This window comes from Erpetoichthys calabaricus, chromosome 1, assembly GCF_900747795.2.
Source record: "Erpetoichthys calabaricus chromosome 1, fErpCal1.3, whole genome shotgun sequence".
NCBI classification, from domain to species: domain Eukaryota; kingdom Metazoa; phylum Chordata; class Cladistia; order Polypteriformes; family Polypteridae; genus Erpetoichthys; species Erpetoichthys calabaricus.
Genome location: NC_041394.2, coordinates 29,886,255 through 29,913,149, shown reverse-complemented (window position 1 = coordinate 29,913,149; position 26,895 = coordinate 29,886,255). Strand labels below are relative to the sequence as shown.

General features: G+C 39.7%; 1 protein-coding gene and 1 pseudogene across 3 annotated transcripts in view; one reads left to right on the top strand and one right to left on the bottom strand.

Annotated features, from left to right (window-relative positions):
- LOC114648161 (cyclin-dependent kinase-like 1) overlaps nucleotides 1–1,730 on the top strand; it is a 66,835-nt gene extending 65,105 nt beyond the window's left edge. For all 3 annotated transcript variants that reach the window (XM_028797034.2, XM_028797051.2, XM_028797042.2), the window contains one exon: nucleotides 642–1,730. In XM_028797034.2, the coding sequence (XP_028652867.1) occupies nucleotides 642–743 (102 nt within the window). In that variant the 3' untranslated portion in view covers nucleotides 744–1,730. The remainder of the gene's footprint in view (nucleotides 1–641) is intronic.
- A 2,402-nt stretch (nucleotides 1,731–4,132) lies between these two features.
- The window catches only part of LOC114665840 (cytochrome P450 2H2-like), a 33,958-nt pseudogene continuing 11,195 nt past the window's right edge, over nucleotides 4,133–26,895 (bottom strand).

Sequence of the window (26,895 nt, the reverse complement as noted above, 5' to 3'; positions counted from 1 at the left end):
GTTTTTTCCATTATGAGCTCTCTAATATAGTTATAGTGTTGGTCTCATACTTTATTCATTTAAAAGCCATCTTAACTATCCTAAAAGTAAAACACACAAATCTTACTTAATAAACTAAAAAACTTACATTTTTATTCTCCATTACAATCACCAGTTAACCTAATTATTGGGGATGTGGGAGGAAAGCCTGAGTACTCGGAGAAAACTTGTACAAACACAGGGAGAACATGCAGTCGAGTGTGCGTGGGATTCAAACCTAGGATGCTGGATCTGTAGGGCACTGTCACTGCTCCTCAGCTCTGTTTGTAGTTCCTCGGCACATTAACAGCTTTACCACAACTTTTTATTTGCTGGGATTGTGTTCACTGTGTAAAATCAGAAAAGTTATGGTCCAAGGACAGACCCCTGAGAGACTCCACAAACAACCTCACTCCATTCTCCTCTTATCTGTTCTCTTTGTCTCCTGTCGGTTAGCCAACTGGAGATCCAGTGTCATAGGTTACTTCTGATGCCTATAGCTTCTAGTTTCAGAATTTACATAAAGGTGCTTTAAAAACCAGGGTATATCATTGTCTAAATTGTTCCAATTATTTTTTTCAAGAGGTTATTCACATTTTGAAATGTCTTGCTTCACTCCACAGATGCAGCACCTGCCCCAGCTGGCAGGCAGCAATGTGTCTCCACTTCCAGATTTGAAGAAGCAGGTCAAAAACAAGTTTGACCATCACCTCCCTAACATTTAATGGTTGTGGTCACAAGCCTTCACTCTCTGCGTACGGAACAGCTGGAAGAATCCAAGCTCCTGGCAGTGCTGAAGTGGACCGAAATATAACATAGGGTGGACCTCGTTCCCTTAATGGCTTATGATATAAAAAGGGACAACTGCAAATACAATGGACTTGCAAACCAATACACTTCAAATCACACAATCTGACCAAAAGCCCACAAAGTCCTCATTCCCACTGACCTCTCATTAAGTTAGCTGACCCCTGTCCCCGTTTATAAAGTACACTTGGCAGACTGAAGTGAACGGGGAGAAAAACGAGGAGAAAAAAAAGGTTATACAGTATCTCCCATTTTGAAAATCTGTGTACCTGCTGTAAAGAATATTATTCAGCATCACTAACATGAAGACGCCCCATCCCACCCAACACACCAATGCTTATGTGATCTGAAATTGTGGTAGGTGCATTTCAGCTTAGGAGTCCTTTCTTATTTAATCATTTTTTTTTTTTTTTACAAATAACAGTGTTTGAAAACCACTCCATGTAATGCCTGAACAGTCATCCCCATAAGAAAAGTATAAGAATTAGTGTTAATCTGCCATACTGGATAAGTTTAAAGCAAAGGGCAGCATACCAATAGGAAAGGATTTTAGCTGACAAGATACTCTTCTGTATCGCTCCACACCGTGTTCCAGCACCCTTAGGCGTGCTTATGGCTGTGTCACTTCATAATCGTGACCTGCCTGCTCACCTGATGTGACATCAGCACATCTGTAATGTTGTCTTAACACTGAGGGGAGATGCTTTCGTGAAGATGAGTGTGTGTCCTTGGTGGCCCTCAATGTCCAATGTGTGTTACACTAGACATTCTGGTTTTGGCAGCTGTCTTGTTATTTAAATAGTTTTTTTCTGTAAATGGGAACATTTCTGCTTAGCCGTTTAAACCTCTTTGTAAAAATGTTCCACAGTTAACCATGAAAGTAAAACATTTAAAAGAAAAACAAGTCTGAATGTTTAATTTTTGAGTGTTTTGTTCCTGGTATCATTATATTCAAAATATTTGCTTCTATCAAGCTGTCTCTAATATAGTATTTTTCATATCTATTTTGAAATAGTGCCTTTTATATCTATTATATAGTGCCTTTCCTGTTTACATCTCATGCCTTCTACATGACTTCGTCTATGTGTCTACTAATTATGTATTAACCCTTATGTCCATTATATGTTTCTAATATGTTTTCTTTCATGCCTACCCTGTCTAAAAATGTGCGTTTTATATCTATCTATTATATAGTGCCTTTCATATACACATAGTCTTTTACATCCATCTAGTGTATTACCTTCACTTCTGTATAATAAAGTATATCTTATATTTATCTGTGTATCTATCATACAGTGTCCTTTATACACTTTCTTATCTGCCTAATATTGCACCTTTCACATCCATACATCTCTGTATCTATTATATAGTGCCTTTCATATCTGTCTATCATAGTGCATTTTCTATCTACTCTCATAAAGTGGCTTCAGCACCCACTGTATCTTAAATAAAGTGTCTTTTATATTTATCTGTCTGTGTATTGATCTGTCATGCACTGCCTTTCATATCTGTATACAGTATTATATGGTGCCTTTCACACCTTATCTAATAAAGTGCCTTTTATATTTACTAAATGGTCTTTTATCACACCCAGTAAAGAGACAGTGAAAAGAACTGCTGAGTTGTTAAAGAAGAGCCACAGGAGATGCCATTTTAAGTCACTGGTACACCCAAAGCAGTAAACGTGCCTAAGGACACCGACAGCATGCAGAATAACTGAAGTAAGTCAGCATTATTGTCTGTCTGGAAATGACAAACAGTGTTTTAAAACGTACTATAAATACGTATACAGTACACACAAAACCATTGCCTGTATAGTGCCCCACTGTGACAATGACTGCTCTTTTTATCTTTAGCCAAGTCAGATGTTTTCTTTCTTTTTAGTTACTCAGGTGTGTATTTGAGAGGGGATTGTTGTTTGTCATAATATAATATTTATTTATTATTAAGCTTTTATAAAATGCCACCCCTCCAATTTTTACAAAAAAAGTACATCTATCTATCTGTTAGATAGATAGATAGATAGATAGATAGATAGATAGATAGTATCTATCTATCTATCTATCTATCTATCTATCTATCTATCTATCTATCTATCTATCTATCTATCTATCTATCTATCTATCTATCTATCTATCTATCGTGCCTTTAATGTTATCTGTCTATCTATTGTATGCTGCATTTAGACAGAACTAAAACGATACATATTCTTGAAATGGATCGATCATTCTGTTCTTAGCAAAAGTTTATTCAGTTTTCAAGTCTGAAACGTTCTTACTATCTACCTGTTGTGACTGACAGCCGGAGCCCCCCCTGGGTTGCAGCGGTCCCTCAGACTCCCACGGGACTCCATGACAGATGGAGTTTGGCACAGCCCTGTTGGGTTTTATGGGTGCTGCCAGGGGGTGCTGTGGGTACTGCTGAGCCCTTGGTTGCAGCACTTCCATCACACCCTGATGTGCTACTGGAAGAAGGTTGTGGAACACCTGGAGAACTTCCAGGTGCTCTATAAAAGGAGCCAGCTGCCACTTCTCCAGGAACCAAAGTTGGGAGGAGGTGAACAAAGCTTGCTGGTGGAGGAGTGGAGGCAAAGAGAGAGAATGAGAAAGAAGAGAAAGGAAGAAGAAGAGAGAAAAGAAAGTACTGTGTTTATTGTGCTTTGGTACTTGTGAACTGTGTTGTGCAAGTGGGAAACGGGAAGGCATTTTCCAGGGGAAAAAAATAAAAAACGTGTGCTGAACTTGTGTCCTGTATCTATCTGTGTTGGGTTTGGGTGGCAGGAGTGCCCTCGGCAGGCCACACTATATACAAAAATGTCCAGTTTGCATTGAAATGTGCGTGTGTATACCTGTAGGTAAAATGTTGACGTAGTCGTCTCTGAAGAGATTTTTTCTGCTATTACTACTGCATATGTGAAAACAGCTTGGCAGTTAATTTAGTGTGAGTAAAATGTCCAAGTGCATGTAGTGTTCAGAATTTACATTTCTACACAAGCAGTCCCTCTGGCGGAGATCACAATGCACACCTTTGACTTTCCGCTTCCTAAAGTGCAGTGCCTGAACTTTCTTACCTTCCTGTGTTTTTGGCTCCTTCCCCCAATCCTCTTTCTTTCTCTTTCTTCCTCTCATTTTTCTGGATGCACCTTTTCAATGCGTATTAAAAAGGCTGTCCCTGTGAGTTGCCTGAGAGCAGCCTCCATTTCTTTCCCAGAAATTGCTGCTGGGATTTTGTTCAACACCACAAAACAGCAATCACCCGGCCTCGGGTAAAGGCACCAGAAGACTGACATTGGAAAATGCCATCAATATTTCTGAGCTGCATTCTGTAAATACAAACAGAAAAGCAACACCAACTAAATCGTGTACAAATAGTATAAGTTAGAAAGAAAAGGTGTTTCCAGGATTTTTAACGGCAAAACTCATTTCAAACCCATGAACATTTTAAACAAAAAGAAAAGCACTACAAAAGACATCGCAGCTCTCAACACTGATATGTACTGATAAGGATGAGACTCAAGGCTAAAGCTCTTGAAAGAAAATATAAATGGAGATGAAGCAGACTCATTATCAAGCAACTCACTGGAAAAAAAAAATCTTTATGCGCGGGATTTGACGAGAAGTTTGTAAAGTCGTGGAAGTTTTATAAAGGAGCCAGCAACTGGTGATATATGAATGTTTGCAGGATCATCAGTGGAGGAAAACGTGAAATTTTGAAGAAGAGTCGAAAAAAACAGGAACAGCTTCATTCGCGCCAGGTTCTCCCCCCACACAGGATCTCTTTCCTGCCAAATCAGAAGAGCAATATAAACACATTATCTCTGCAAAGACTGCAAATTAGTTACTACCAGGCAAGTTATCCTTTAAATATTAATATATAAATACCAATTAATTATCTGGAATGGATTTTATAAAGTTAGTATGTAAACAATACAATACAATACAATACAGTTTATTTTTGTATAGCCCAAAAATCACACAGGAAGTGCCGCAATGGGCTTTAACAGGCCCTGCCTCTTGACGGCCCCCCCAGCCTTGACTCTCTAAGAGGACAAGGAAAAACTCCCAAAAAAAACCTAGTAGGGAAAAATGGAAGAAACCTTGGGAAAGGCAGTTCAAAGAGAGACCCCTTTCCAGGAAGATTGGGTGTGCAGTGGGTGTCAAAAGAAGGGGGTCAATACAATACAATACACAGAACAGAACAATTTCTCAATATAGTAAGAAATAAAAAATATAAATTTTAGAAGTACAGAGCAGAATTTAACAGTAGATGATATATCCAATAATAAGATTTGGATTTGTATAGAGTCCTGGAGACCTCATCCTTCAAGCTGCCTCCCCATTTGGCCATTCCACGGCTGAAACAGTGCTGGGCCAGCCAATCGATGAAAGGACCCCTCTTTCCCATGATTCCCGCGATCCTCCATCTGGGATGACTTTTCCTTAGGCAGGCAAAACAACTTGGCAGGTGGGCCGTGGCACCAAGTGCCACATTTGAGTACCGAGAAGAAAAACAGAATAAGTGAGGGTTAGTATCCAATTATAACTGTCATGGTTACTTATGTTTAAGTGCTAATGACTAACAACAGAGATGCAGTCTGTACAGTTAATCAGCAGCTCTAGTCAGGATAATGCTTAAACTGAAGTAGTGAGTCTTCAGCCGGGATTAAAAGCTGAGACCGAAGGGGCATCTCTTATAGTAGCAGGCAGACCATTCCACAGTTTAGGGGCACTGTAACTAAAAGCTCGACCTCCCACTGTTATTTTATTAATCTTGGAATCATAAGCAGACCGGCATCTTGAGATCTTAATGTGCGCTCTGGTTTGTAAGCATGATAAGTTCAGACAAGTAAGCCGGACCTCGACCATTTAATGCTTTATATGTTAAAAGAAGGATTTTGAAAATGCCCTAAACTTAACCGGGAGCCAGTGTAAGGCTTTAAGAACTGGAGTTATGTGTTCGTATTTTCTTGTTCTTGTAATAATTCTCGCAGCCGCATTTTTGGATTAACTGGAGGCTGTATAAAGAACAGTTTGAACATCCAGTGAACACCGCATTGCAGTAGTCAATCCTACTAGAGATAAATGCATGAATTAGTTTCTCAGAATCCTGTTTATTTAAAAAGCGCCTTAATTTCCTAACATTTTTAAGATGGAAGAAACATGTTTTGGACAACTTTGTAATATGCGCTTTAAATGACATGCTAGAGTCAAAGATAACTCCTAGATTGCGGGCTGATTCAGTAAAAATTGACTGGGATTCCCACTGAGTTAAATGATGACAAAATATTGTTGTGATCAGCATCATTCCCTCCAACAATTAACATCTGTTTTATCTGTATTTAAAGACAAGTAGTTCTTATTCATCCACTCCTTTAATTCACTAACACAACTAATTAAAGACAACATTGGAGAAACTTCATTTGATTTAAATGAAAGGTATAACTGGGTGTCATCTGCATACGAAGTGAAAATTAACATTATGTTTCCTAATGATAGATCCCAGTGGAAGCATGTACAGTGAAAAACAGTAAAGGTGCCAGTACTGAGCCCTGCGGGACATCATATTGAACTTCTGTGTATAATGATGGAGTACTGTCAGCACATTTCTGTACATATTGGAATCGATTTGATAAGTAAGAACTAAACCAAGCGAGCACGGTGCCTGTAAGCCCAACATCATTTTCTAGCCTGTGCAGTAAAATAGAATGGTCGATGTGTCAAATGCTGCACTTAAGTCCAACAACATAATTATAGTGGAGTTTCCTTCATCAGAGGATATCAGAATGTCATTACAACCCGTGTTAGTGCCGTTTCTGTACTATGACCAGTGCGAAAACCAGACTGGAATTTCTCAAATAATTGTAATGCATAAGGTGTGTCTGAAGCTGACTGGCGACTACTTTTTCTAGTATTTTAGAGAGAAACGGTAAATGTGAAATAGGCCTATAATTATTTAGTATATGTGGGTCAAGGTCTGACTTTTTAAGTAATGGTTTAATGACTGACACTTTTAGTGTATCAGGTACTGTGCCATGCAATAATGAACTACTGATAATGTTTAGAATAGGCGCTGCAAGAACATCCATTGCACTTTTTACTAGTTTTGTTGGCACTGGATCTAGGGAACAAGTAGTGGGCTTCATTTTAGAAATTAAATTTAAGACTTCCTGCTCAGTTACAGGATTAAAATTACTAAAGTGCTGAGTGCAATGTGAGACAGGGTCTGCTAAGCTAGTATTTGGTTTGTACTGTGATGCAGAGATCTGGGATCTTATATTTTTAATTTTCTCATTGAAGAAGTTCATAAAGTCTGTACTGCTAATGTCTGTTGGTATTTTGCACTGTTGATCTGAATTTCCATTTGTTAATTTAGCCACTGTTCTAAACAGTACCCGAGGATTTTTATTATTGCTATCTATTAATGTAGAATAATATTCTGACCGAGCTTTAAAGAGGGCTTTTTTATATTTATTAACACTCTCTGTCCATGCAATTTGAAAGACATGTAGCTTTGTTGTTCTCCATCTGCGCTCCAGTTTTCGACACTCTAATTTAAGAGCTCGAGTTTTTTCATTAAACCAGGGAGAGTTTCTATGTGCTTTGAACACTTTTGTTTTAAGGGGAGCCACTGTGTCCAGAGCATCTCTCAAGGTCACATTATAATGTGATGTTAGCTGATCTAAATTGTTTTCCACGTTTACATTTGATGTTAACTGATCTAAATGGTTTTCCACAATTACACTCGACTTACTCAAAGTATCTATAAATTTTGAAGCAGAATTACAATCTAGATGTCGCACTGTCTTTGTTTTAATCTGGGAGTGTGTTGGCAAGGGCAGGACTAAATCAAATGTAATTAAGTAGTGATTGGAAATAACTTCATTTAATGGAGTAATAATTAAATTTTGAATTTCAACTTTGTAAGTTATAATTAAATCTAATGTGTGGTTATGATTATGAGTTGGACCTTTGACATTCTGACAAAATCCTACTGAATTTAACAAATAAGTAAAACATTTGCTAAAAGTGTCAGTTTCCACATCAATGTGTACATTAAAATCTCCCATCAGTACTACGTGATCATAATTTATAGCCAAATCAGATAGAAGGTTGCTAAATTCAGACAAGAACAATGAATACGGCCCTGATGGTCTGTAGACTAGCACTATAATTGTGTTGGAATCTGTTTTAATATTTAAAATGAATGCTTCAAAGGATGTAAAGTTGCCTAAATTTTTAGAAGTGATTTGCATTTTGTTACAATGAATTATTCTAAGTCCTCCTCCTCGACCAGAATCTCTAGACTTATGAAGGAACGAGTAGCCATCTGGTGACGCCTCAGCTAGGGGGACAGTGTCACATTTACTAAGCCAGGTTTCGGTGAGAAGACACAGATCAGATTTTGTACTTAATATAATATCATTTACCAAAACAGCTTTAGTGCCAAGAGAGCGAATGTTCAATAAGCAGCATTTAAAACTGTATGCTTCTTCCTGAACTGGTGATATAATTTTTGTTTTAATTTCATGTAAATTTCTATTACAGATGCCCCTGGTGGAGGGTCTGGTTTTATCCCTTGGTCTAATTATACACCTTATTTTTTGGTTATCAATTAATTTAAGGTTTGTATCAAGACTAAATTTACTGGATGCCCCAAGACAAGGATTATGGGTAACAGCTTCAGGAAAGTAACAGGTGGGATAAACAACAGCCTGTGATTTAAGATCACATGACTGCGGCCTGGATGGTGCTCTAATCAGTCAACCAGGCAGTTTTGCTGCCATATTTTGGATAATACATAAGATCCCCTCCAGTTAGGATGAAGACCATCTCTTCTGAAAAATCCAGGCCTTTCCCAAAAATCATCCCAATTGTTCACAAACGCTATGCTTTTGTTTGCACACCAGGTTTCTAGCCAGCAGTGAAGGGAATGCAATCTGCTATAAATCACATCCCCTCTATATAATCTTGGTAAGGGGCCAGATACAACTAAATTCCGACATTTTCTTTTAGCTTTGATGCTTAGAGAGATGAAGTTCCTCTTTAATACCTCAGATTGCTGTGAATAAATATCATTAGTGCCGACACGCAGCAATAAGGTAGATACTTCATCGTCGGCGACACGGTCCAATGCGGCCTCTATGCCAGAAATCTTGGCCCCTGCGAGGCACTTAACATTAACTGCTGGTTTAACATAGTTTGGAATTCTAACATTCCGCACTATGGAATCGCCAATTATGAGCACTTTCTTATTCTCAGTTTCCACAGGCGCGCTGCAGAGTGCTGAGAATCTGTTCTGGGTCCGAATTGGTGACCTAGGTGCCGGGGGACTACATTTTGGATTCTTAGACCCCCGTCTTACTGTTACCCACTCGCCCTGTGGCTGAATTGGTGCTGCTGACTTTGGCCGTGCACTGACTACAGTGGGGCCAGGAGAGACTGAAGCCGAATCAGAAGTAGCCGAATTGTCTAAACAAACCGAGTCGATCCAATTTTCGGTTTGCCTAATCGCTATCAGATTCCTAACGCGGTCCTCCAATTCGCGTATTTTCCCGACCAACTCTAAATTAACTAAACACTTTTGGCAGGTGAAGCTGTCTACAATGTCGGCTGGAAAACCTGAACTGTACATGCTGCAGGACACACAACATATAAACGTGCCCTCAACGGGCAGAGAGCAGATAGAACTTACGTTTAGTATTGATGTCATCTTCTCCGTTTTCTGAAGTTTACTTAAGTGCTTTCTGCTTCAGAGACCGTCGGCTTCAAGTTTCTCACTGCCGGTTATTTCTTCTGGTCAGCTACCGGCTTTACTTCCGATGAACTTGCTCGGGTGTTTGCGAAGGGTTACGTGCCTGTGGGAGACGCTTCTGCTCGGTGCTTCTGCTCGCTGCTACGCTCGTGCTTCCGCCTGTGTGAGAGAGAAAATAGAAATCCATTTCTATTTATAGTTTCGTGATGGGATCATGCTATCGAATTAAGTTCACATTCTGCTTCTTTGATCTTCAAAACATTCAAAAACGTTGATTTTAACATGGCATTTGTGTGTGTGTGTGTGTGTGTGTGTGTGTGTGTGTGTGGAAAATCAGAATTGATTTTGACATCTTAAAATTACAATTTTTTTTCAGGAAATGATACACAAAGATTTACATGCAATGATAAGTTCTGAAGAGATTGGCCCGTCTTCTTCAAACAAGTTGCATTGTGTTTGTCTTGATAGAATCTCCAGACCTGCTTTTTTGGCCCAGTTTGGTCCAGTACTTATCGCCATATCCTCCAAAAATGGCTTGATCTATGTCTAATGATAACTGCTGTAGAAACTGTTTACTTTAACTTTTTTGCAGTCTGCTCCATTCAGTCATGGGATGAGGATTTGCAAACTTTTTACATGAATAGTTTTTGAGATATATAATTTAATTAAATATACAGTACATTATCATACATGTGTCTGGGAGACCACCTCAGGGCTCATTTGATAGTTGTTATACTCCGAACCAGAGGGTGGCGCTCTTGCCTTATGTCTGTTCACTTCCTCCCACTGCAGAAAGGAAGACCAATAATTTGTCTGTCTCTGACATCACTTCTGCTTTTTGTTCTCCTGAACCCACCCCTTCCTGCTTGATGACATGATAATCGGCATCAATGCCATCTTGAAGCCAAGGGTCCAGTCTGAACTACACAAATGTTTACTATTTTCCAATTTTTTTCATTTGTTTTGGCCATAATAATATACGACAGTCACCAAGGTGTCCCAGCTCTTCTTGCATTGTTCTTGTATCTCATTACATAATGTACGCACAATTGGAGGCACACTGACGTGCATGCAAGCACATGGAAATGCATGAATGCAAAAAGGTACACACACTCAAAGAAGTTTATAAGTAAAGATAGCTCTTCTGTATTATCTATGTAATTGGGAAGTGTGTTACAGCAAGACCAGATTAAGACCCCTACAGGCATTTTTCACCATCTTATGGACATTACATATATGCATACAGTCATATGAAAAAGTTTGGGAACCCCTCTCAGCCTTCATAATAATTTACTCGACTTTCATCAAAAAAGATGACAGTGGTCTGTCTTTCATTTCCTAGGAACATCTGAGTACTGGGGTGTTTTCTGAACAAAGATTTTTAGTGAAGCAGTATTTAGTTGTATGAAATTAAATCAAATGTGAAAAACTGGATGTGCAAAAATGTTGGTCCCCTTGTAATTTTGCTGATTTGAATGCATGTAACTGCTCAATGCTGATTACTAGCAACACCAAATTGGTTGGATGAGCTCATTAAGCCTTGAACTTCATAGACAGGTGTGTCCAATCATGAGATATAAAGGTATTTAAGGTGGTCAATTGCAATTTGTGCTTCCCTTTGACTCTCCTCTGAAGAGTGACAGCATGGGATCATCAAAGCAACTCTCAAAAGATCTGAAAACAAAGATTGTTCAGTCTCATGGTTTAGGGGAAGGCTACAAAAAGCTATCTCAGAAGTTTAAACTGTCAGTTTCAACTGTAAGGAATGTCATCAGGAAATGAAAGGCCACAGGCACAGTTGCTGTTAAACCCAGCAGGTCTGGCAAGCCAAGAAAAATACAGGAGTGGCATATGCGCAGGATTGTGAGAATGGTATCTGTACATCGTTCTACAATACAGAAGAACATCTGTATGGCAGGGTGATGAGAAAGAAGCCCTTTCTGCACCCTCGTCACAAACAGTCGCTTGTTGTATGCAAATGCTCATTTAGACAAGCCAGATTCATTTTGGAACAAAGTGCTTTGGACTGATGAGACAAAAATTGAGTTATTTGGTCATAACAAAAAGCGCTTCGCATGGATGGAAGAAGAACACAGCATTCCAAGAAATACACCTGCTACCTACTGTCAAATTTGGTGGAGGTTCCATCATGCTGTGGGGCTGTGTGGCTAGTTCAGGGACTGGGGCCTTTGCTAAAGTCGAGGGTCGGATGAATTCAACCCAATATCAACAAATTCTTCAGGATAATGTTCAAGCATCAGTCACAAAGTTGAAGTTATGCAGGGGTTGGATATTCCAACAAGACAATGACCCAAAACACAGTTGGAAATCTACAAAGGCATTCATGCAGAGGGAGAAGTACAATGTTCTGGAATGGCCGTCACAGTCCACTGACTTGAATATCATCGAAAATCTATGCAATGATTTGAAGCAGGATGTCCATGCTCGGCAGCCATCAAATTGAACTAAACTGGAGAGATTTTGTATGGAAGAATGGTCAAAAATACCTCCATCCAGAATCCAGACACTCATCAAAGGCTATAAGGAGGCGTCTAGAGGCTATTATATTTGCAGAAGGAGGCTCAACTAATTATTGATGTAATATCTCTGTTGGGGTGCCCAAATTTATGCACCTGTCTAATTTTGCTATGATGCATATTGCATATTTTCTGCTAATCCAATAAACTTAATGTCACTGCTGACATTCTACTGTTTCCATAAGGCATGTCATATATTAAAAGGAAGTTGCTACTTTGAAAGCTCAGCCAATGATAAACAAAAATCCAAAGAATTAAGAGGGGTTCCCAAACTTTTTCATATGACTGTAAAATGAGTGCTGGTCCCCCTCAGCGATCTGAGCACACGGTCAAATTACACATTACATTGAGGTGGGGTGATATAATGTACAAGTAAGGGCCAGGACATACTTAACGCTATGCAACACATATGCCTAAGGATGCTGCTGCTATACAAGCAGTATACTGTCCATACTTGCGCATGTACTTTATGTAAATCTGGGGGATTCCACCAGGTGGCAGTGTGAGAAATCATCACAGTGAGAAAACAATGTCTGGTTTTGCTGTCACGTAAGGTGAGGGAAGAAAGTAGTTGTTGAGGGAAAACATTTTTTGCATTCTGGTTCCAAAAAAAAAAAAACAAGACTGCAACAGCAACACAGAAGATGGTAAGTGAGACCTTTAAATGTATCGCATCATTACAATGGGGAATATACGACACTTGTATTGTTTAAGCGAGAAATGCATGAATTAAAGCACCATGAATACTTCTATATGTCAGAATGTAAGTTTGATGTCATTGCATTGTACCAGTCATCAAACATCAAAGCATGCACACTGATCCTGTTGGAGCTGCAATGCAGCTTGTCATCAAACTTCTTTATCTTACAATGGACAAATCCGTACGTCTTTTCAGGGACATTTTCCTCTTTGCACAGATGTATCTGTTTTGAATTTGCTTCCATTTTGTCTTACACGTTTCCACATCCACTTTCAAAGAGCTGGCGATTTGGTGCCAGCTGTTCTGACAGGCATGTATGTCATTATAGAGACTTCGATAGTAAACAACAATGCTGACGTCACATACCAACACGTGAACACACACAGCATCCAAATATTTGCTCATACTGCAACTCATACATGCGTTGCATTAATTTCTGACGACGTGCTCAGAAGACGTGTCAAAAGAGCGCTGGGAACGAGTGGCAGCCATGGTGCTTTCGAGTTGACGTTCTGAGTGTAAACTAGGCCTAACGGTGTATGTGTATTGCATGGAAAAGCAGTACATCACAGGGTGAAGACGCACTCACACACAAACACACACGTGATCCACCCATAAGTTACAGAGAGTAAATTCTGATTCAGCTATGATTCTACTTAAATCTTCTGTTGAGTGATTTCCAGCAGTATCACTAAAGTGTAATTTACATGTAAGTACTGTATGGACCATTCCATACCATTTTTTTTTGTCTGGTGGTTAGGTGATCTTTGACCAGTAAAGACAGGGGCCTATTTTATATGCAGTGTCCTCCACTGGCTTGAATCCCCAGGAAGCTGACGCCATACTGCAGTTCTGTTTACCTTTTTCAATCTAAAAAAATGTATTGATCAGCAACAGCAAACAGTAGAGAGTGAAGTAATGGGATTTGGGGTGAAATTTGGCCAACTCAGTTTGACCAATATATAATGGCTTATTTCTTTTCTTATATTTCTCATTTCATCTACAATTATTGAATAATAAACTTTCCTATTTGTTTTCCTTTGGCTGCTTCATTACTGCTCACTTCTCCTTAGAGATGTGTTTCTAACTTTTCCATGTTTTTTGGAAAACCTTTGGAAATGGATTATGTGGATAGACAACGTCAAACTAATGAAGACAGAAATTAAAGGAGAATACAGTAAGATGATTCTCACATTTCCCACCATGCAGTTTAGCCAGAGGTAGATACCCACAAATTAAGTTTCACAAATGCAGAAGTTAGGCTGACACAAGTGTGAAAAGGCTTGTCCTTCAAGAGGATGTTGCCAAGGGACAGCCATGTTATTTGGGCTCTTTAAAGCCAAATCAGAGTTGGCGCTACAGAGATAAAAAGATCACTTGGGGCAGCTCTAGCTGGGGTCAAATGGAGACCAGCCTTTCACCTAAAAGTAAATCTGTGGAGAACAGAAGTGAACCTGAAAGTTCTAGCAGGACTAGAGGTTAATTAAAAGACGTTCTAGCTGGGGTGTCTCTAATGTGAATGAGGACTGGGATAAGCTGAGCTGGCGGGAGGGCAAAGGTCAGAGGAGTTAAAAGAGGTATGGAAAGTGTTAGGGGTGTTTGGGGTGAGTAGACACCCTGCAGGCTACTCAGCAATGTTAACCTGTTTAGGAAGGCCATGGGTATTGTATTGTATTTTGTGTTAACTCTTTATTATAACACCTACTTAACCCCCCCACACACTTCAAAATATATAATCCACCTGAAACTAAGAATGCTTGTGCCCGGCCAGTACTTGGATGAAAGACCATCCAGAATAGTTTGGGTTGTGTTGGTGAAGCCAAAAGGGGGGTGCTTACCTGTGGTCCGTGTATGGACCCCAATTCCCCAGTGCAGTGACACTGTGCTCCAACAACAATGCTGTTCTTCAGATGAGATGTAAAATTAGGGTCCTGACTCTCTGTGGTCATAATAAATCCCCGAGCATCCTTAGTAAAGAGTACCCTGATGTTCCTGCTAAATTGTCCATCATGGCCTGGTCATTCTGGTCTCCTAATTAATCCTTTGTCTCTAATTGTTTACTATCTCACTCACCACATAATGTGCTAATGTGTGGTGAGCATATTGGCTCAAAAATGGCTGCCGTCACATCATCCTAGTGGATGCCTCACATTGGTGGTGGCTGAAGTGGCTCCCTACTGCAAAGTGCTTTGAGAGTCTGGAAAACCACGGTAAATGGATGCAACTATCTAACGTTCCCTTGAGCGTTTTATTTTACTGTAATAAAAACAACCTTTCCTATAACTGTGGTCTCTTTGGTCCTTTTTGGGTTTGAGGATGTCCCTTACAAGCCACAGTAGCAGCTGCAAAAGTCCTACTTCTTAATAAATAAACTTCCTTAGAGGTTTTACAGAGGGCCATCCCAGTGCCAATAATCATAACATCATGCATGTCCTACTAGTGCCAATGTCCTGCTTTAATTCTGAACAGGCCTTCACACAAACCTGTGCTGTATTGAACACATACGTTTAAATACCTCCTAAAGATATTGTACACATCTCCTTATCCATATAAAATATACATTTTTAAATATATACACACACCTGCAGAAAATGGCATAAAAGCAGGGTTCATTTTGAAGCAGTTATTTTCATCTAGAAAGTGTCCAGGATTGAAGGAGTGAGGAGTTTCCCACTTTGTCTTGTCAAACAGCACAGAGTGAAGCAATGGGATGACCACTGTACCCTGGCAAGGGACAGATCGAAGAAAAATATACACACAACAGGTTAGCTTATGTCTAAATATTTTCTTGGTAAATCCAAGTTTAAATGCTACATTTTTTGGGATGAGGCAGTACCTTTGGAATGGTATAGCCTCTGAAGTTGATCATCGCTGTGGTGCAATGAAAAATATTCAAGGGCACAACATCAAGAAATCTCTGACATTCATGGATAACCGCATCTGTAAAGGGCATCTTTTTCCTGTGCTTCATGGCTGGTAGGCGATCACGGCCAACTACTGCGTCGATCTCCTGATGAATCTTTTCTATGACAAAAAAGATCCTGCATTTATTACAAAAAAAAACATTAAAAAAACTGGAAACAAACACTGAAAAGGCATTCATTTGTTTAGAAAGGTGTAAGAGTCAATCTTAGAAAGTTAAAGTTTTCAGTTAAACTCATATTAATGTTTGCCTAATTTGAATAGAATATAAATTTCTTTCATAGTCTTAGACAATGGTATAGTCTTTTCCCCCTATAAGTTAGTAAGAAATAGAACTTTCTTGTCATAACTGAGATACAGAGTGATAATGGAGTCGTGTTTAGAATAGGTTCTAGTACACAGGGCCATAAAAGACCCATTTTCAGCTTAAAAATGGGGTAAGCATACAGTTTTTGGACTGTCATTTTGAAATGGTGCAGAAACATTTTTTGAAGTGATTTGTAACGATTTGAAATGCAACAAGATTTAAACTTTGAACAGAACTTTTCTTAACAAAATTTTTTTTTTTTTTGTTATTTTAAATTTCTTTTTTGTGTGAACGGTTTTACTTTGAATTTTAACTAAAACTTTCAAAAAACGAAGATATTTTGTCTGTGGAATCATTTCGGGGCATCAGGCTTTTGTTGAATCCCATTTTTTGAGCTAGAGCTGCTGAACCTTGGTAATTTTGGAAAAACGCAGCTACAAAAGGGATAAATAGTAACAAGGATTGAACAGAATGTTAATAGTATAAGAAAGATGTCTAGATGCCTGTTTTAACTGTGAGAGTCTGAAAATATTCTATTGAAACTGTTTACCTTGGATATGGGGGTACTTCAGAAGAATCATCAGTCCATATCTCAGAGTAGTGCTGGTGGTCTCAGTCCCGGCCACAAAGAGAACTAAAACTGTATACAGTAGGTTCCCATAAAAAAATTCTGTGTCAGGGTTTGTACTTCATCCATCCATTTTCCAACCCGTTGAATCCGAACACAGGGTCACGGGGGTCTGCTGGAGCCAATCCCAGCCAACATAGGGCACAAGGCAGGAACCAATCCTGGGCAGGGTGCCAACCCACCGCAGGACACACACAAACACACTCACTCACCAAGCACACACTAGGGCCAATTTAGAAACGCCAATCCACCTAACCTGCATGTCTTTGGACTGTGGGAGGAAACCGGAGTGCCCGGAGGAAACCCACGCAGACACGGGGAGAACATGCAAACGCCATGCAGGGAGGACCCGGGAAGTGAACCCAGGTCCCCAGGTCTCCCAACTGCGAGGCAGCAGCACTACCCACTGCGCCACCGTGCTGCCCGGGTTTGTACTTTCCTTTGTAAAATAAAGACACACAAGAGCATAAAAGTTTGGGGTTTTTCGGCCCCGTATACTGTAAAGAAGATGCAATTTCAGGTTATACAGTCCAAGTACATTCACTGGGTTAACTGCTAACAACCATGTGGGTTGATGGGGAACATTTATAGAGGGGACCGGAATTGAACAGAGGAATGCTGGGTAACAAGGAGTGGTGCAGTCTGGGATACTGACGTCATCAGAGGGAAGTAAGTTGTGGAACTGGATTAGCGGGAGGTGATTCAGGGTGTCGTCGTTTCCTTCTTTCTGGGAAAGATAAAGAAAATAAGGTTAGCTGCCTGCCCGTCCCATATGGCTTTCGGTTTTCGCGCTCTTACCCGGGTCATTCTGCGACTCCCCATGCGCGCGTGCGTGACACCTTCAAAAAACAAAATACAAAAAAGAGAAAAACAAGATAAATATAAACAAACCAGTATAAATTGATTGGGTGAACAGTGTCATGGTCAAGACTGAATTTTAGTGTCTTATGGCCTTTTTCTCTATTATTACTACGGTTGCATCTCGCGTTTCTATGGACATGGTCTCCTGGGCCGTGACCTCGAGTTCATCAGCACAACGGGATAAAAGGTCAGCGTCCGCACCAAGGTTTATCTGATCTGAGGATAAATCCTTTAAATCTTTAAAATAAAATCTCTCTTTTTATTGATATTCACATTTTGCCTGGTTTCTGACTTCTTGCCTAATTTTTTGACTTTGATTTTTGCCTCTCGTCTGGTTTTCGGTCACTTTATTTATTTTTTTTATTTGTTTTGTTTTGCCTTTTGCACTCATTTCCCAGTTCAATTAAAAAATTAGCTATCTGTTTCCTGCTGTGCCAGGACAAACAGATTCTGCGAGTTGTGCTGTTAAGTGAGGAAGGCACATTGACATTGTTGTTTGGTTGCTGTGCAATAAGTAATCCATACATCCATCCATTATCCAACCCACTATATCCTAACACAGGGTCACGGTGGTCTGCTGGAGCCAATCCTAGCCAACACAGGGCGCAAGGCAGGAACAAATCCCGGGCAGGGCACCAGCCCACAGCAGGACACACACAAACACACCAAGCGCACACTAGGGACAATTTAGAATCACTGATGCACCTAACCTGCATGTCTTTGGACTGTGGGAGGAAACCCACGCAGACACGGGGAGAACATGCAAACTCCACACAGGGAGGACCTGGGAAGCGAACCCAGGCATCCTTACCACTGTGCCAACATGCCACCCCCAATAAGTAATCAACCCTATAATTAATTATTTTTTAGATTTTCAAATTGTCTGCTATAATGCTTATATTAAAACACATACTTGTATCTTTTACTGCATCTGCAATAACATTGCTCACTCGTGATGACTTAGAAGAACTAGAAGACCGTACACAGCCATTGAAATCAAAGAGGTTGCTCCATTTCACTATAAGCTGATATAAACCCCAAATGTCATGCGAAAACACAATTTCCCCCCAGGGATTAAATAAGTATGACAAAAAAAAATAAAAATAAAAACAGGATCAGATGTGGAAGAATAATTTTAGGGTAACATAGCATTCATCTTAAAGAAATAGCATAAAGGTTTAATAAATGTCAGAAACTTGTTCAGGATCACCAGGAAACCAGATAAGGGGGTAAACGTTAAAATTATAGAAAGTTATTGTCTGTCTGTATACCTGCATTGCTATCACTCTTTAATTTAATAATTTAATATTGTTCTTTATCAGTATGCTGCTGCTGGAGTATGTGAATTTCCCCTTGGGATTAATAAAGTATCTATCTATCTATCTATCTATCTATCTATCTATCTATCTATCTATCTATCTATCTATCTATCTATCTATCTATCTATCTATCTATCTATCTATCTATCTATCTATCTATCTATCTATCTATCTATCTATCTATCTATCTATCTATCTATCTATCTATCTATCTAAAGGTCAAGTGAACCACAAAATGCACACTGAAATATAAGAATTGGTTTAGAAAAAATACTGAAATGGTCAAGTAAATAATGTACCAGAATAAAGGTTGATGTAATATACAAAATGTCCTGCAGGATAACTAAGAGATGACTAAGAAATCAGCCGATGTCCTATAAATGAGAATGAACAATTGTTATATGCACAGAAAGTTCAAGGGTGGTGGCACAACTCAAAGGTATAAGAAGAACCAGAATATAACAGACTTTTATTTTATATAAATCATTTGGGTGTAAACCAATGAACCAACCAGAGTAAAATGTATGCTTTGATTGACACTGTATGAAAATTCAACAGTTTATAAAATGATCCTCTATTCTTTGTTTCTCTGATCATGGTGACTGTGCTGTAACAGACTGCTTTTTGAAGAATTCTCCCTCTAAAGCATTTTGCCTAATTAAAAATATAATGAACATCCTTTCTCCTGCCTGACTACTGATTTGTCCTGTTTAGGATGTTTCTTTCTTTAATAAGATATTAAATTTCTACCACACAGATCACCTCAAAATATGTAGACCACTAAATGCCATCTAGTCAGAGATGTTACTAAGAGCTGTACTATAATTTGCAAAAGCACAATTTAAAAATTTTGAATTGGTCATCCTCTGTCTAATGGGCCATACTTTACAGTTTTTTGTAGGCCATATAGATGTCTTACTAGTGTGTGCATTGACTGAGACAGGAGGCTTGCAGTGACAAGGCATCAGAATGGTTAGATGATGTATCAGCTTTAATCAGAACTAACGTCTGAAGAGGGAGATAAAACAAAGCATCTCTGGATTTATTGTGAGTGATGAATGAACCAGGAGATAATAATGTGAACTAGAAATATAGTCAGTGCCAGACATGGTCAAAACTGGGAGATCAAAATATGTTGAGCAACCAGAGCACTGGGACAAACTATAAATCAAAGTGAAAGGCAGAAAAGAGATCGAAACTGAAACTAACTTAGTACTTAGCCTACTTCATTTTTTTTCAGGTTTTTCTTAAATAAATATCTAATACAAATTACAGAAAACTGCACACAAACCCAACAGCCCCAAATAGCACAAGTTAATCATGGAGGAAGTAAGGCAGGAAAAACTTTATGAGCATTAAGTAAAGCTCATATCCAGGTGGGATCAAACAACTTAGATATATGATAGCAACTCAGAAATATTTGAGCCGGTTACACCATTACCTCTAGCAGATGGATCAAGAAGCATAAGGTTGTTAAAAAGGATTTGCAGAAGTGAAAGGATAGGCAGTCATAAGATTTCCAGCTTTTACATATGGCTAACTTTGTAGTGATTATGCCCAAACAGAACAATCTCTGCTCGAAAGAGAAAACTTGAGGTGTAAGTGGGACGTTATAGGAGAGGACAGAAGAAAGAAAAGCGACACAGCTCACCAAAAGGCTGAAACTTTAGAGCAGTCCCATTACATATGTAAAAAAATGTACCTGGAGGTTTAGAAGAGCAAAGAGAACAAAGGGGAATATTAGAAAGGCCCACAGCTAACCATTTACGGGGAGTGATATATAGACAATACACAAATATGAACGGTGTATGTTGATAATTGGGCTTTCTAGAGTGCAAATGTCTGCAATGCTGGGAAAAAAATAACTGTGAGTTACGAATGGTAAATACTAGAGGGCTCAAAAGACAAATTAAACAGGAGGGGAGCAAGTGACGTGCCCTGTCAGGCAACTTTACAAATCTGAAATTACTGAATTAATGAGAATGACTGTGAAGGGCACTGACTAAAGCATTTTGATGTGTTTGTCAAAACCCTTCAGATGCAAAACTTGCCAGAGAAACTTCCAATATATACAATCAAACACCTTTTCATCATCTAAAGAAAGCAGATCAGTGGTCTGTGAATATTAGCAGCGGCATCAACAATGTGCTGGAGATGCCTTACATCGTCTTCCCTTTAACAAGAATGAATGAAGCCTGTCTGACCTGAGTGAATTAATTTGGGGCTCATTAGTTGAAAGCATTTTGCCAGAAGCTTGGCCAACAACTTTGGAAATTGGGCAATAGCATAAATAATCGGTGGGCTCTTTGCCATGTTTTAACAACAAGGTGATTACGGCTGTGTCAGCAAAATTGATTGATCTAGTGGACGACATGGCAGTGTTTAGCATTTTAATAGAGTGGGGTTGATAGCTGCTTCCAAAATATAGAGAGGAGGTTTGGCATCAACCCATCTGGCCCATAAGCCTTCCCAGCATGCAAACAATCTGAAGCTTCTTCAAGTTCAGTCACAGTACTAGGAGCAACAACAAGAAAAATAAATAAATAAAAATGGTCTGAACTTCTGTGAGGCATCTGCAACAGAAGGCAGGAGAAATGTCTGATTTGCAGCATAAGAACTCTAATTTGGTGTACAAAACGTAAAGTTTCTCTGTGTCTAGTGGTGAACAGAAATTGTCTAAGGACTAGCAGGAAAAATACATTTTAAAAAGTAAAGATTTTTAATCAAGGCGGCACGGTGGTGCAGTGGGTAGATCTGGGGACCTGGGTTCACTTCCCGGGTCCTCCCTGCGTGGAGTTTGCATGTTCTCCCCGTGTCTGCGTGGGTTTCCTCCCACAGTCCAAAGACATGCAGGTTAGGTGGATTGGCAATTCTAAATTGGCCCTAGTGTGTGCTTGGTGTGTGGGTGTGTTTGTGTGTGTCCTGAGGTGGGTTGGCACCCTGCCCAGGATTGGTTCCTGCCTTGTGCCCTGTGTTGGCTGGGATTGGCTCCAGCAGACCCCTGTGACCCTGTGTTCGGATTCAGCGGGTTGGAAAATGGATGGATGGTTTTTAATCAAATAATACTTTCTGAAGTGTTGTACTTTATTACATACGCAGATTAATAGCCATTTATTTTTGGGCATGTAATTTAGGGTAGTGTTAGATCAGCACTAAAATTTTGACTGCAGCATTTATACCAGCTTTTGGACCTCAGCACTGGTACCAAAATGGTTCTGAAGCATATAATGAATAACTCCCCCCTCTCCATCTCACAGCTGCTTCATTCCCCCCAGCCCACAAACACACGAACCTCCCTTCTCTGCCAAACAATAACATGCCTTCTCTGGTACGTGGCACTCCGTAAATCATCAATATGAGCAGCTGGGCGTATTATTGGATATTTGCCACTTGGAGTGTCTGACGCATGAGCTATATGTAATAAGTATATTCAGAAAGTGGGGGGAGTAGGCGCCCCCCCTTGGAGTTCTGATTGTACCAATAAGTGACTGATCATGGGCTGCTTGAAAACTACCATTTACTTCTGGTAACAAAAGTCCTTGATTAGGTTCCTATACTTCTCCTCCTGCCCAATCCTGATGCAGCCCATGATAGCAGTGTCGTCAGCGAACTTTTGCACTTGGCAGGACTTTGAGTTGTATTGGAAGTCCGATGTATATAGGCTGAACAGGACCGGAGAAAGTACAGTGCACTGCATAAATTACTAGCATAAAATAACACTCCACATGCCTATACTACCGATCAAAGTTTTGTTTAAGAGGAGTAACTCTGACACCTCGTGTTCCTGGGGTTGGTTGATGTGGCCTACACAACTTCAAGTCTTTCAGATTTCTTTTGCTAGTGGTTTACTCTTATTATGAGAATGTAATTTCTTGCACAAAATATGGTACAAAAATTACCCACAAATTAAGTGCCAAAAATGGTGGGGCGGGGACCTCAAAAAGCTTGATGTTTCACACAACTAGACATCAAGACAAGTTGAACAGTATAGCATATATGAGGGTTTTCTAGTACTGGTGAGGCAAGAGGTGCCAGACAGAAAAAAAAGAACTAAACTGATTTCAAAGTGTTCCTAAGTACGAGGGTAAATCAAAAAGTAAAAGTAATTTAAGAATTAAGCAGCAATCACAAATGAAGAAGCTGACACAATACAACATGTTTACAATGACTAATGGGTAGTTTGAACACATACAATGTAGCGCTCTGCCGTTACTCTAGCTGAAGCTAAATTCAAATGAGCATGGATATTCCACTACGGGTTTGCACCATTGATGAACATCGAGGCATTTCTTTGGGCAGAGTGAATGAAGCCTACTGCAATTTATCGAAGTGAAAACAGCAGACTCAACAAAAAGTTTATGAATGGGTAGAAAGGTTCAAAGCGGGAAAAAGTGTAACCAGCAAAGCTTAATCTGCTCAACCATCAAGACTGTGCACACAAGCCCACATCAAGAGGGTGAATGTCTTCATCAGAGAAGAACAACAAATTATGCTGCACATTTGGATATAAGCTATGGATCTTCACATACCAGCGTGCATGATGACTTGGGGTACTGTAACGTCTGTCCAAGATGGATACCCAAACAGCTTACTGATCTGTACAAGTCAACATCTTTCAGTTAATTACAGCAGGATTCTCTCTCTGCCCAAAATAATCTCAGTAAAATCTCAGTTCAACAATGGTGCAATCCCGTGGCAGAGCGTCCATATTCATTTGACTGTGCCTTCAACATGGCTAATACAATAGCCATCGTGAATGTGTTGTATTGCGTCAGCTTCTATCTACTGAGGTTACTGCATAAAAGTACCTTTACTTTTTGACTTAGCCTTGTAATTCTTATGAACACAATGCTTTCAGTATTTCTCTCCAGTATCAAATCACAATATCATAATTTTGCTTGTCTGGTTTCAGCCGAAATTTTGACACTACAAGTGCACCTTACTATGAAATAATGCATTTGAGCAAGAAGTGCTGTGTTTTTCACAAACTCTGTTTGGTTCATTAGATAGCTTTGGGATTGCAGCTCCATCCCCAAACTAAGAATTTGTTTTGTTTTTTTCTGATTTTAAAAATTAAAATGAATTGGTGTACAAAGTCAATTCTAATCCAAATAAAGGAAACTGATTAATCAGTTATTATCAAGTACCTGAATTGATCAACAATGTATGCAGCATGGTGTTTCAACACTTTCTGTTATTTAGGTGCAGTTTTATAGTTTATTAAATAAAAAAGAGGAACACAAACAAGTTTATCATACAGAACTCCAAGAAATGTTCAGTGAGTTAGGTATTTAGTGATGGGACAAAGAGGCTCTTTGGTGCAGTGAAAGTCAATAATCAGTTCCTTGGTTATGCTGATGTTAAGGGGCAAACAAATTTCTTTGCACCAAGAAGCAAAGTTCCCACCTGACTCCTATACTCTGTCTCACCCCACTTATCAATGCACTCCACAAGTGAAGAATCATCTGAGAATTTCTACAAATTACATGACCTGGTGTTATATTTATAGTCTGAGGTGTACAGAGTGAACAGAAATGGAGACAGGACTGTTCCTTGTGGTTCTGCAGTGTTGCTCACATCCGTATCAGAAACACAGTCCTTGAGTCTCACAAACTGCAGTCTGCCCAACAGATGGTCCATTATCCAGGACATCATAGGTTCACCCACCTGCATATCTCTGAGTTTACCCCTTAACAGGAATGGATGGATGGTATTGAAGGCACTGAAGAAATTGAAAAACATTATCCTCACAGTGCTTGTCCAGGTGAGAATAAACCTTGTGGAGCAGAATGATAACTTCATCCTTCCTCCACTCCTGTTTTTGTTCGAAAGGTCATCTGCAGTGGGTCCAGGTGGTCTACATCAAGAAGACTCACATAGCCCAGAACCAAAAGTCTCTCACAGGTTTTCATGATGTGAGACATAAAGGCCACTGGTCTGTAGTAGAAACCCCAGGCAGGTGATCTCCACTGAACTAATGATGTGACTTCTAAACTGAGTGAATTGCAGCTGTGGTGATTTAGGGGTGTCATATCAAAGGGGTACAGTGCATCCGGAAAGTATTTACAGTGCATCACTTTTCCCACATTTTGTTATGTTACAGCCTTATTCCAAAATGGATTAAATTCACTTTTTTCCTCAGAATTCTACACACAACACCCCATAATGACAACGTGAAAAAAGTTTACTTGAGGTTTTTGCAAATTTATTAAAAATAAAAAAACTGAGAAATCCCATGTACATAAGTATTCACAGCCTTTGCTCAATACTTTGTCGATGCACCTTTTGCAGCAATTACAGCCTCAAGTCTTTTTGAATATGATGCCACAAGCTTGGCACACCTATCCTTGGCCAGTTTCGCCCATTCCTCTTTGCAGCACCTCTCAAGCTCCATCAGGTTGGATGGGAAGCGTCGGTGCACAACCATTTTAAGATCTCTCCAGAGATGTTCAATCGGATTCAAGTCTGGGCTCTGGCTGGGCCACTCAAGGACATTCACAGAGTTGTCCTGAAGCCACTCCTTTGATATCTTGGCTGTGTACTTAGGGTCGTTATCCTTCTGAAAGATGAACCGTTGCCCCAGTCTGAGGTCAAGAGCGTTCTAGAGCAGGTTTTCATCCAGGATGTCTCTGTACATTGCTGCAGTCATCTTTCCCTTTATCCTGACTAGTCTCCCAGTTCCTGCTGCTGAAAAACATCCCCACAGCATGATGCTGCCACCACCATGCTTCACTGTAGGGATGGTATTGGCCTGATGATGAGCGGTGCCTGGTTTTCTCCAAAAGTGATGCCTGGCATTCACACCAAAGAGTTCAATCTTTGTCTCATCAGACCAGAGAATTTTCTTTCTCATGGACTGAGAGTCCTTCAGGTGCCTTTTGGCAAACTCCAGGCGGGCTGCCATGTGCCTTTTACTAAGGAGTGGCTTCCGTCTGGCCACTCTACCATACAGGCCTGATTGGTGGATTGCTGCAGAGATGGTTGTCCTTCTGGAAATTTCTCCTCTCTCCACAGAGGACCTCTGGAGCTCTGACAGGGTGACCATCGGGTTCTTGGTCACCTCCCTGACTAAGGCCCTTCTCCCCCGATCGCTCAGTTTGGATGGCCGGCCAGCTCTAGGAAGACTCCTGGTGGTTTTGAACTTCTTCCACTTATGGATGATGGAGGCCACTGTGCTCATTGGGACCTTCAAAGCAGCAGAAATTTTTCTGTAACCTTCCCCAGATTTGTGCCTCGAGACAATCCTGTCTCGGAGGTCTACAGACAATTCCTTTGACTTCATGCTTGGTTTGTGCTCTGACATGAACTGTCAACTGTGGGACCTTATATAGACAGGTGTGTGCCTTTCCAAATCATTTTCAGTCAACTGAATTTACCACAGGTGGACTCCAATTAAGCTGCAGAAACATCTCAAGGATGATCAGGGGAAACAGGATGGACCTGAGTTCAATTTTGAGCTTCATGGCAAAGGCTGTGAATACTTATGTACATGTGCTTTCTCAATTTTTTTATTTTAAATAAATTTGCAAAAATCTCAAGTAAACTTTTTTCACGTTGTCATTATGGGGAGTTGTGTGTAGAATTCTGAGGAAAAAAATGAATTTAATCCATTTTTGAATAAGGCTGTAACATAACAAAATGTGGAAAAAGTGATGTGCTGTGAATACTTTCCAGATGCACTGTAAATATTTATGATACTGATTATTTTGTGTTTTACATTTGTAATTAGTTTAGACCGCTTGCAGAGATCTGTTTTCACTTTGACATTAAAGAGTCTTTTCTTTGTGGATCAGTGTCAAAAAAGCCAAATGAAGTCTTCAGCAATTCAATATTTTATGCAATGATAAAATGTGAAAAATTCCAAAGGAATGAATACTTTTAATAGACAAAGATAAATTAATAGATGGATCTACCAATAGGTGGATAGATAGATCCCATACACCCAGAAAGTTATAAACAAATGTCAGAGTACCAATGGAAAACCACCGTCAACACAGTAAGAACTTCAAAATCTCCTACAGTGCAGCTCCCATAAAAAGAACAAA